The sequence below is a fragment of the Numida meleagris genome, chromosome 2 (genome assembly GCF_002078875.1).
Source record: "Numida meleagris isolate 19003 breed g44 Domestic line chromosome 2, NumMel1.0, whole genome shotgun sequence".
NCBI classification, from domain to species: domain Eukaryota; kingdom Metazoa; phylum Chordata; class Aves; order Galliformes; family Numididae; genus Numida; species Numida meleagris.
In genome coordinates, this window is record NC_034410.1 from 82,818,142 (window position 1) to 82,830,876 (window position 12,735).

General features: G+C 40.4%; 1 protein-coding gene across 6 annotated transcripts in view; it reads right to left on the reverse strand.

Annotated features, from left to right (window-relative positions):
• EPB41L4B (erythrocyte membrane protein band 4.1 like 4B) overlaps positions 1 to 12,735 on the reverse strand; it is a 167,225-nt gene that overhangs the window by 106,656 nt on the left and 47,834 nt on the right. For all 6 annotated transcript variants that reach the window (XM_021385831.1, XM_021385833.1, XM_021385832.1 and 3 more), the window contains exon 2: positions 11,017 to 11,121. In XM_021385831.1, the coding sequence (XP_021241506.1) occupies positions 11,017 to 11,121 (105 nt within the window). The remainder of the gene's footprint in view (positions 1 to 11,016; positions 11,122 to 12,735) is intronic.

Below are 12,735 nucleotides of genomic sequence, written 5' to 3' on the forward strand. Positions count from 1 at the left end.
TCATCCTCCCCCTTAAAACAATTGTGGTGGTAACAGACACCTGGCTCAGAGTTGGGGTTGCACAGAGAACCAGGGACTACATAACATGTAGTTAGGAACATTGCCAGCTCCCAAGAGTTTCAAGCTGAGACGATGAAAAGATTGTTCCTTATAAATCCATGTAAAGTTCTTTGACCCATCCTAGAAAGTTATGTTACAATTGAAAATGTTGACAGAGCAAAACAGCTTTCAAATAAATTGCTCAGGTACAACCATTTGAACTTTCTGAATACAAGATTCAATGAACACTACAGTCAACAGTACTTAATATATTTACTAGTAACCTTTGTGATGTGGCTGACTGCACCTCAATAGAGCTACTGATGAGTCCAAACCACAGAGCTGCTATGCAGGCAATGTACAATTTTACAATCAGGGGACCTCAAGTGGCTAAATAAATTATTTTAATGAGGATTCTGTGAGATCAAAGCAGATAATTACAGCAGCCAGTGCCCATAGTGGAGAAGGGTGCGTGCAAATTGGGACTGACTGAGGAGCAGCTCTGCAGAAAAAGCCCTGTGGCTGAGAGGGGAAGAGAAACACGTGGTACATGATGGAGAAGAGAAGCATCTGGAAGAGAAGCCTAGCCTGGGCAGTGCTGGAGCCACTGAGAAAGTATTCCTTTAGTGAGTACACTTGGAGGACTGCATGTGCTCCTCAATGAGTACCAAGCCTACAACACAAGACTCCTGAGATAAGGAGCTGATAGAATCCAGGGAACACAGTGGAATGCAGGATAGCCTTTCTAGCTAGCAATACGGCATAGAGGAACCATCAGCAGGAAAGGGGCCTTCAGCCTCTGCACTCCTCCAGAGCCTACAAAAACAAACCCTCCCTGTAGCAGGCCCACCACTGGACAAGGTTTTATTCCCTCTGACACTGAGAATGCTAGGAAGAAAGAAGGTCCTGAGTTCCAGTTTAAGGTCTCTGTTCAGCCAGACCGGTCTTCTACCCTGAGTCCTGAACAACTGGATCCAACTAGGCCAGATCTGAGCAGCTGCTTGGACCAAACACAAGCACATGTCTCTCCCATCATGATGGATCTTTGAGGGTCAGTCATCCTGCCTCCACATATTTGAATGATCACCCACAAACATGTGGAAGGTGGCCTCTGTGCTATAACCACCTAGGCCCTTGCTCCACACAATCACCAGCTTCAACTCAAATGCTGATGGAAAGCACAGCTAACTAACAACTGCCTTGCAGCTGCACATGTTCTAGTGGATCTCTTAAAAGGGAAAGAGCTTCTCCTTGGAAACCTGCCTGAAGGCTATCAGTCAGTCAGGAGCTGTTAATGATTCTTCCAACCAGACAGGAGAGCTTTTCCTCCAAACAAGGAACTGAGATGCTGCAAAAGTAGCGTGGTTTGTTCATAACTCTAGAGAAGAGATCAAGGGGGTACCTCATACTGATATTTCCCCGACACCCCACGCTTCCAGGCTGGAAGGACTCCCTGTGTAGCCAGCAACACAGCCTAGAAGAGGCTGGGTCTTCTCCTTTTCTCCTCTCTTCCTCGGGGCTCAGGGTACAAGACATCACACTTTCATGCTCCTAGAGCAGGGTTAGGCATAGGGGACAATGAGGAAGGGCTCACACAGCACTTGACCATAATCAATGCCTTTATTGACTACTGGGAGACTTTGTGCAGGCCTGCCGTGCCTCCCCTTTCTCTCCTGTGGAACATCTGGGAGCTGTGCCCCCTCTCAGCTCCTGTCAAGTGCACGGAGGGGCACCGCTTGGCAAGGAGCCAGGTCAGTGGAGGTTGGGGGGAAGGGGGATTTGAGCAACCACAGATTTCTGAACCTCTACAAACATTTTTTCTGCTATCTTGTGGCACAGGGACTCCAGGCATGGGTTGAGGAGGGAGATGGAAGAAAGGGCAGAGAAGGAGAGGTAGAGGGTAGTATTGCCAGGTGGACCTGGCTTCCTTTTGGCTGCTGCACCAGGTGCCCCCTCAGATAGCCACCACAGGGCTTGGGTTCTGGCAGTAAAGGTGTCTCAGCCTGAAGAAGGATACATAGCAGGTGCTAGAAGATAAAGCTAGACCCTCCATGGTGGCGCACAAAGAAAAAGAGCAGATCAATCAAAGAAGTAGAAGACAGCTGCTTCTTTAGAGAAGCAGTAGACTTCAGGTCTGCCAGGAATAAGTGCCGGAGTTCAGCGTTAAGGTCCATTCAAGATCCTTCATTAGGAGATCTTCCCAAGACAGGACAATGATTAGCAATAATAATAAATGCAAATCAGTAGAAGTTTTCCTCTCTTATTTGGCGCTTTTATAACTCTATCTGGACTCCATTCCTTTCTTGTTTCTCCAGTACAAGAAAGATCCTGATGTATGTAGTGTGGGCCCCACCCTGGGCATTCAAGATAGTGGCACATGGTACACAGTGGTGGGTGGGAGGGTGAAGGGAACTCTCTTGGTTTGCATTAAGGAGAGAAGGCTCACAGGTAGGTCTGGCTGCTGGCTACAGATGCCTACTGCGAAGGTGAAGACTCAGGAGAAGCCTGAGTCTTATCAGGGATGCTCCTTGGCAGAAGGACAAGCTGCACCAGGCCCACATTTGCAGAAGGATACACTACAGCTAGATGAAAAGGTTGTCCCTAAAAAGGGTGCTTATACAGAAAAGTCATCCAGAGAGGCTATGAAGTCTCTGTCATTGGAGGTATCTGAACATGCTGGTTGTTCCCATAGGCCACCTTTTCCTTCATGTACCTCAGTGATCTTCTGGCAGATGTTGTTCCTAGACTTCCTATATAATGAGGAGTGTTATATCGGCTGATTTGTTTTTGGATCCTCTTATTTGACACTGCTGGATATGGGCCAAATGCTTGCCTTTTGTTAGTGCTCAGGAACCTTCACTGATCATCATGACCTCCTCAAGATGACAGACATCAGCCCTTACAATGAATTCTACCAAATCCCTTGGCACCCTTGAAGACACCCCTTTTTCATTGCTTGGACTTATGGAGTACATAAGTCAACCAGGCATGCACAACTGTATCTTCTGCTTCTGTAGGCAGTGCTTCATACCACACACTCTGCTAGTAAGCTTGACAGTAGGAGACTTGAGGGAACACCTCAGAGCTGGAAATTGAGAGAGAGCACTATTCTGTAGTTAATAGGCCTTGGCTTCCTCTTCCTGGTACCCTTTACCACCTGATGTGTGCTGTTTCAGTACAAATATGGTCTTTGTTCCTACTACAAAAGAAATCTAAGAGTGGAAGGAGAGTTATTTATATCTCATTGTATTACAGTTCCCCATTACACTGAATACGGTTGAAGCGCAAAAAATTCAGTAAGAGTTATTTCACCACCAGATCTTCTACCAGTGCGGGAAAATAGTTTAAGATTTTATTAGGCTATTGCTTAATGAGTACTAAAACCATCCTTACTTATCCCTCCTCCTAACATTCCCACTTTGTTTGGTAAACTGATGAACTGGCAGGGAGGTTATTTCTCTAAAGGAGGTTTTTTTTGTTTTTGTTTTAAACTTAAATACTTGCAAGGTTCCATAAATGGCAAAGGCACACAAGTCTTTTCTGTACTATTACATTCTGTATGGAAAAATATGTCCTTGAATTGAAAGAAAGTTTTTGAGGTAGAGGAATTAATAATGGTCTAATAAGTACAGATTATGATACTGGCTGAAAACAATCTGCCATGTTTCTGCACCATGAATACCATGAACAGAGGCAACTTTCCTCTGAATTAAAAAACAAAAATGGTGCAACAGCTGCTGTTAGTGATAACATTACAGAGATAAGCTAAGTTAAGAAAATATTTAAATACAAGCTCTGTTTGGAAGAAAAAGGTTTTCTATTCCTGTGATGTAAGAAAAATTCTTGCAGATTGCCAGAAAATTTTCCATCTCTCTCAATGCAAACTCCTAAAAGTGTTCCCATGGAGAGGATGATTCCTGTATAGTTAATTCAAACTTGCTGCCAGTAGTGTGGCTTTTTTCCTCTTAGTTCACTTCTGTGAAGTCCTTAGAAATAGTTCATGGTAACTTGGGAATCTGCAATACCAGTCTGAAAATGTGCTCTACTATATCATTGTCAGAAAAACTCAGAAATCTAATGATTATGTTTATCTCAAAGGCAATACAGAAGTCTACATTTCATGCCTGGCTAGAGCAGAAAAAATTGGAGGAGATTACTTCCTGTGCCAGGAGTCCCATTTTGTAAGCTCAGTATGTTGAGGCTCAGATGCACAGCAAGCATTTTCTCAGGGTTTTTCTAGAGTCAGAAGGCGGCATCTTCCTGGCCACAGAAGATCTACAGGATGAGAGCAAGTTTAAGTGTTGAAGGTGACTGTGGTTGTGCAGAACATTTATCTTGTTTTCAGAATGTAACTGGTAACTTCTAGTTCAAATGAACTGCAAAATCAGTTAGACTAACAGCTACAGACTAACCTGTAATCCTCTAGTAAGAAAAGGCTGCCACATAGGCCTTGCAAATGCCCATTTCAAAACACATTTAGGGTCATGCTGTGTATGGATTATGTGAATAATTTTTTTTATGTACTGAAATCAAACAAAAATAATCTCACATGAATTTCAAAACCTGTCATGGTAATGTTTTAATTATCACAATGAAAAAAAAAGAAAAATCCCAAGCACAACGTTATTTCTGGACACAATGCAGCAAGTTGGGATTCAATATAACTGAGCAGTGTTATTCATGAAAACCTAGAGTATCTAGGTACCTAGATAAACTAGAGTACCTAGTTTATCTGCAGACCAGATAAACTAAACATGAATAATGGAGAGTCACAGGAGCATCCTTCAAGACCATTATCTTATCCTAATTCATATACATATGATAATCTGCTTTAGCCCAAGCAGGATTTTGCTTTACAGACTTGAAGTGATAGAAGCAGAACTTATAATTGAATGTCAAGATTGATAATCACTATCACACAAAACAATTGTATGTGCAAGATTTCTCTTCTTGACAGTGAAATTCTGTATGCCAGAAAGAGAACAGAGCCCCGAAGTTATATAAATACATTGTCCAATATAACATAGTTCTCATTAGATTTCTTATAAAAGAAAGCTGATGCCACCCCAGATCAATTCCAGCAAGAAAAAGAAAATCACCTTTAATTTTGAAGCCTGTCCCCAAACACTCCGTGCACCCTGCAAAAATAAACTAAAACAATTTGTAACAAACAGGCAACAAACCTGACCATATCTGTGAAAGAAAACAAAGGAAACCACTTCAACTTCTGTTACAATCATACACAAGTGAAAACAGCAAAATCTACTCAGTGCTTGATAGACTAAACACTTGACTTCTATACACCTGATGAGAGGTGGAGAAGCATCACTAATAGGCAGCATCATGACCACCTGTCCTGCATGGCTGTTTCTCAAGTCTGTACTAGGGAAATGGTCTCTAGCCCTTCTGAAAATACTAAAGGCTGCTGGAAAACCAAACACTGGAATTCTTAGTGTTTCGGAGTCTGTCATAAAACATTCACAGGCTGCAATATAGCCTTGGACAGCTGCAGCTAGTAGTAGTTATTCGTTGTATGTTCAGCATTTCTATAAAGTCAGTCAAGCTGCCTTTGAACAGTTACTGAGCTGGCATCCATATCACCGTCACTATTTGTTGTCAGTGCACTAAGTATACATGATATTGTTACCTGCGCAGCTCTTGAGACTCTCCAGCTGTGCTCTGTATTTGTTGCTCTGGGCTACAAGCCATACACACACAGCCTGCAACAACCACAATCCCAAAGAGCTCATAATCCAGAGAAATAAGAGATTCAGGGAGGGGAAGCAGAGTCACAGATTAATTTGATAGTTTACTTAAGGGGAAATGAGATGTTTCTGCCAGAAGCAGAAAAGGAAACCTTTCACATTACTGAAGTATTTACCAGTCTCCCTTTCTCCCAATATTGAATGGTAAGGCTTTTCCCTATTTTCTTTTTCTGCTTAGCAAGCACTCAGTTACAGTATTAAGCAGTACATAAAGACTCCCAGATAACACGATATGAGGTTAATTGACTAGTTTGAGTCGTTCTTTTTTCTACATCCCTCACACAATTAAGTAATAGTAGTACTATCAAAAGCGAGCAGTTGGATCAAAACTCCTGATTTGAATGACAATGAACCCTTAAAAGAAAATTCAGCTACAGCAGGGCTCTGAGCCAATAGCTACTGAAACACCCTTGAGTCCAGTTTATAGCGTATAGAGGAAGGCATTAGGATATTGTTTTTTTGTTGTCCAGATTGCTTTACACTGCAGTGTTGGAAAACTATATGGTAAAGCACATATGATCCTGACCTTTTCAGAAAACTAGGACACAGGGGCACCTCCCATACAGACGAAGATCTCAATGTCCAGGTCAGTGAGACCCCACTATATTGTTGATGACTAGGGCTACATAGTTCTTGCAGTTTCACATTCCTTGTATTTTCTTATTTGGAATACTGCTTTCACAAAAACCACTCTTCTCTGTTTCCTCCCACCACTGTCTTCTCACTCTTCATTGTAAATAAATCAAAACCCTATTCAGGAACTGGTCAATATTAAGAAGTTCAGACAACAATGCATCTTGTCAGGTCAACTCACTGCAGGACAGTCCTGCCTTTCACCTCATCAGGGAACTCTGGCCCTCATCATAGCCACCAGCACCTACAAGGCTGACCTTGCACACAAGTCTTGTTGTACACGTCATAAATCCAGTGCTTCCCAGTGTGCCTGATCCATTCACTGCATGTGCACATATGCTCAACACGGCCCAGCTGCCTGCAGAGCACAATATGTACCCAACCATGAAAGGCTCTTCCATAGGGCCCCTCTTTAAGCCAGGGATGAGAAGCCTTTGTGACATTAGAGATGACATAAAGAAGTTAGATGTTCACGAAGACTTTCTTATTTTTATTTAAAAAGTATTCATGTTTTTGCTTTCATGCATTCCCAACTAATAGTTCACACCTGAAGGATTATAGCAGCTCATTTGAAAATAACAAACAAAAAGCAAATATGTATCAATTTTCTTCCTCCTCAATTACTCTATAAATACTCTCATAAGCAGGAACAATCATGAAAGGAACAGAAGGAAATTTCAAGCTAATCAACAACGGCAATCTTTTTGTTTAGAATTCCTGTAAAACAAGGGAGACTGAAAGGGCATCCGTGTTTTGCTATCACAGGACAGACAACATGGACAAAGAATGTCACCACAGGAGAGATCTGTATCCTGATAGAATCTTAGCATATGTTGCAGCTCATAAGAAGCAGCAAACCACACATGCTTTTTCTTATGATAATCTGGAGGGAAAGAAAGAAAGAATGAAAACAAGTAATCATTAGCAACCAACAATTTAAAATAAGTGCTGGGAATCCAAAATAACCATGGAATGCTTCACATGGACCAGCTCTTCAAAAAAAAAGAAAACAACACAAAGAAACCCAGCAAACAACAAACACAACCAAAACCACAAACACTACTTCCTTATGGCAACTCAACTTGTGGAGCACAGTCTCACAAGATTTCACTATTGTTATTTCCAGCCTTGGCAAAAGCTTTCAAGTCTTCCTGCTTTGCTAGAACACACATACCCCACAGTAGAAGTAACTAAAAACCCCAAACTTTCCATTTCCACTCAACCATTTCAGAGACCTCCTACATTTGAGTGAGACTCTTGAATCATCCCAAGCACTGCTTTCCTGTATAAGTGCTGTTATAATTAGTTGAACAAGATAGATAGGGAGAGCCTACTGATGATCATGGTTTCTTTGACTCCCATTTCCTTCCTTCACTTTTCCTTTCTCTTCTCTCCCTTCCACAAAGAGGGGCAACAGAAAAGTGTAAAGTGAGGTGAGATTGAAAACTGACTGATTGGCCAGTCCTGGAGGGTGGTGATCAGTGATCAGGTGGTGATGATGTATTGCATTAAGTCTAGCTGGAGGCCAGTAACTAGTGCTGCACCCTAGAGGGTCAATACTGGGTCCAGTATTGTTCAACATCTTCACAACAATATGCTGGAAGAGAACAAATGAGAGTGCCACTGTCACAGCCTCCATGTTGTAGAAGATCCAATCTTCTCTCAGGACACATTGCCTACAGTACGAGTACGTGACATGATAGTCTGACATCCAGAATGAGTGAGTATTCCAGTGCTGAGCTGTATACTAAGATCAATAAACCTTTACTTAAGTTAAAAAAAATATATAAATAGAATTTCTGATATTTTCTTCCTGCAGTCCGATGGATCATCTTGCACAGGCCTTATGCAACTGGATTTGGAGATGACTGTCCTAGAGGATCTTAGGCACAGCAAGTCACACATTTCTGACCACTCGAACAACTGCAGAACACTGAGGCTCAGGAGTTTTGTTACTGAGTTCGGTAGGAAAGAGTTGGTTCAAATCTATCATAATACAATCACAGTAAGATGCAGTTTTATTCTTCATTACAACCTATAAACTCTAAATCAGTCAATGTACTGGATGTTATCAGAGAATGCATCTATGTCATGCTTTAAATCTTCTCACTTACAAATAAAGACTTTCCACTGCATGAAGTTCTTCCACACACTAATAAAACAACTCCTCTCCTCCCCTAGTATTTTTGCTTCTGGACAAAGTACTGGACAAGTTAAATACAACAATATGCAATGGTTTGCTTTAGAATAAACCCATTAAAGCTCTTTAGATTGAGCAATTCTCTACATCCTTCTATTTATAGATATCTTCAAACAATACAAGATACAAACTAATGCAAATTTCACTCAATAGTCTTTAAAGTATTTTCCGTCTGACTGCTACCATCTTGCCTTTTCCAACATTATGGTATTTCGGTTGTATCAAAGACTTCAATTTTTATATTAAGAATGAACTGTTCAAACAATAAGCAGATAAGCTCTGATTATGATTTTCTTTTCCAAACCAGTTATCAACACTGACTCTGGCAAAGTTACTAAGAAACGTGCCGCACAGAAAAACTGTTGGCCTTGAAACACAGAAGCAATTGCCACTGCTCAAAGACTATTCTGTATTCTCTTATTTATAATAGCGGCTTAAAGATGCTTGGCACTCAAGAATATGTAATAAAAGGCAAAGGCTTAGAGCCTCAAGGAGTTTACACAACTTTAATCTCTCAGTCTCGCAATTGCCACTGTGTGGCAGGGCTGGCACTACGCAGAGGCACACGGAGGCTCTGCATTAATTGCTATGCAAATGAAATGAGCAGGTCACAAGTTCAAAATAGACCACGAAAGGCATAGAATCTCTTTGCACAGAGTGCTAGGGACAATAAAAGCTTGTGTCTTGAATCTGTTTAAGTTCTATTCTCCGCTCAGCTTCAGCCAGGCAGAATCCCAAAACAAATGAGTGCTTCCAGCCTTGCACCTGTGGAGATGAAGAACTCTGCCCTTAACACCCATCCTGATCCAGAAAACCAGAACCCTACTACCAAAGCCCTCCAAACAGCATTTTTTCATGCCCTCCAAAAGCTGTCCCTCGATAACTGCATATGTCCTGATTTACTTTTACACTTCCCCCTCCACCCATACTACTGAGGAAAGGAGTAGCATACAAAACCAAGGTCTAAAACACAAGAACATAGATACATTTTGCTGTGAACACCAGGGGATACAGCTATCTATGGAAACTATATTTGCTCACATTTCTGCTTCATCCTCCTCACCACTCATGATGATGAAAAATCCTTCAGTATTGCAAATATTCAAGAACATAAGCATTCTCCAGTTCCTAAACCAAGTCTTCTGGTTCTGGTCTGCCCTCTTTCTTGCTAGGAAAGGATGTTCAGCTCTCCCTTTCTCCTTTTCTTCTTCCAAAACATTACTGAACTCCCTGTAACTATTCTTAGCTATGAAGTTCCCAATTAGGAGCTTTGACAATCAACTGCAATATCATCCTTCTTGCTTATAATGTGCAGGCACTGCTCTTTTAGCTGCATCCTAATGATCATCTCCATCATAAAAGGGTATATGTTTCATGTAACATACGTTTTATCATGAACGCATATTAAACCATCAACGTGTTAACTTGCTTTCTCTTCCCAAAAAGCACAGATCCCCTTTCTCAATATCAGTTCATTACAATATTTGGACAGATTTGCTATTTGTTACTCAAAGCCATTGGCTAACACACAGATGACAAAGCTGTTGGTAAAACATTGATCTAATCGCATTGACCCAAGTTTGCTAGAGAATAAAGCTAAGAATTGTGAGATGATAACAGTTTTTTACAAGATGTCACTATTTCTGCTACATTATTCAATTGTTTAACACCACAGAATGTTTTTATTCTCTTGCTTTATGAAAAAAATGTTTACATAACAACCAGATAATCTAAAAGCACACACATTTTCCAACTACATGTACTCTCTATTCACAACTCAGGTTGTAGTCATACACAATAACTCCACACGTAAGGTGAGCAAAGAGAAAAATTATAGCAATACAGTTTTAACCACAAGGTTTTTGCTCTTTGACCATCTCTCTCTGCATTATAAATACTATACTTTCTACTGCCCCCATTCTCCCTCTCCCTCCTCTACCTGTAGATAATGGAGGTCCACTGGATAAGGGAGAGAAGGAAAATTATTCTCTCCTATTGCAAATGAAACTAAATCTACAGAGCAACATAACCTGTGCCTAGAACATCAAGGATAGGAGTAGCACGAAATCCTTGCTTGTGAGAAATTTAACTCCTTTTTAATACCATTTTAATACCACTACTAAACACAGCAAATTTTATTTTACCTGAAATTATTGCTTATTCATAGTTAGCATGAACAAGTAATGCAGGTATCACAAAATGACATGCCTGATTTTGAGAATTTACCTTTATTTGCAGGAACCAAACATGATACCAGTTGTTTCTGCAGTATATCCCCTACTGCCTACACATCTCCCTGGGAAATTGCACTGATAACACATTTGTAATAGGCAACACAAACTACTGTAGAACATAAAATTTAACTGAAGTTATACTTACTGTAACTTGGGAAGCATCCATGAACTGTAGGCCAAAGTAATCAGTTTCCACAAGGTCCAAATGATACACAATCTGGTCAAATAACTCCTGTCCCTTTGCATGTTTCTGGAACAGAATAAAGAAAAAAAGGTGATTTTTTTTTCCCCAGCTTCAAAAAAGGGTAGAAGAGTTGCACAGCAGAAAAAAGTGTCCCACTATGTGTTCTAAAGAATCGGACTAACATTTTAACATTTCTTTTCATTTTCTTTAAGATTTTCTTCAAGAAATACAAGTGACATGCTCCATCTGCATCTATTCCAACAGTGTAAGACTTGATTCTCAAAGAAAACCTTCAAAGTTCACAGTAACTCTAAGCACAGGAGAGAAATGAAAGACTTATGTCCTGTAAGTGTTCCAAGACACAGAGCCAACATTTCAGATCTCCAGGATGCCAAATTCCACTGCAAATGCTTGCTTAACACACTGCCTAAGTCTGCCTCCTGTTATCACATATCAACCACAGTTGTGCAGTGTCACACAACACTACTTAAGCCACAAAATACATTCTGGATCGCTTGAATACTTAAAGAGCACCGTGAGGAAAATTAATGCTATTTAATACAAATCTTTCAGTAATGCTGCTAATTGCAATCACATTTACAACCTTCAAATGGAGCCAAGTAACTAGCTGTAATTCTCATCTAGCATGACACTTGGAACACACAGGAATAGATACAAAACTAACCCAGATCACAGGCTATGAGTACCGGTAGAAAAGTAAGCTGACCTTAAAGCTGGGCTTCAGTCTGCCTACATAGTTGTTCAGAGGTTAAACCAAGAATTTAAGCACCCAATGTTTCACCAGGGAGCTTACAGGTACGTAGGAGGAAGAGAATAACAAACCAATTTTTCTGCAAACCCTTTGTGTTACTCAGGATGTTTGAGGCTATCATAAAACTCAAGAAGAGAGAAGCTATAGCTGTAGTTCATACAGGAAGGTACAGCACACAGGTCTAAAACCAGTTCTCTGCCTGCTATTCTGCAACTCGGAGGATTTTTTTTTAATTTTTATTTTTAATGCTCTAGTTTATTAGGCATTCCCTCTTCACCCGAAATCCTAGCAGAATTCACTGATTTCAGCTGAATGAGAGCTAAATAACTCGCAGTTTAATTTGGCTTTCAGTACAGTACCAGCATTAATCATAACATGAACTCCTGTCCAGGCATCCAAACTGTCTAAAATTTATTTTCTCTAGTAAAAGACATGAGTTTTATCTGCCTCTGTCTTTCTGAGAAGGCCAAGCAAGTTTAAATAAACTTTACTAATTACATGTAAGTGGCAGTTCTTTTGGACTAACAATGCAGAAACACAGAAATAGAATTGTAACTAATTGCAGGAACAGCATTAGGAGTGCCATTAAAATAAACTGCACAAAAACTTTGACAAGCATCAGATGATACTGGTTTGTTATTTTAGAGTGGGGGAGCGAGAGGTCAAAAATAGACAATCAAACTTCAACAAACTATTGAAAGCAGATGAGAAGATAACAGCATCTTAAAGCAGTACATTACAAAAAAGTCACAGATTTCAGGTGTCCAATAATAGCTATAAATCAAAACAAAAATTTGCTAAAAAATGTATTCAGGACATGTTTTCTCACACATAGTAAATTCAGCACTATTCAGTCAAAAGAAGCCAAGCCAAAGCACAAAAGAATTAAAACTGATTCTGCTCCAGTG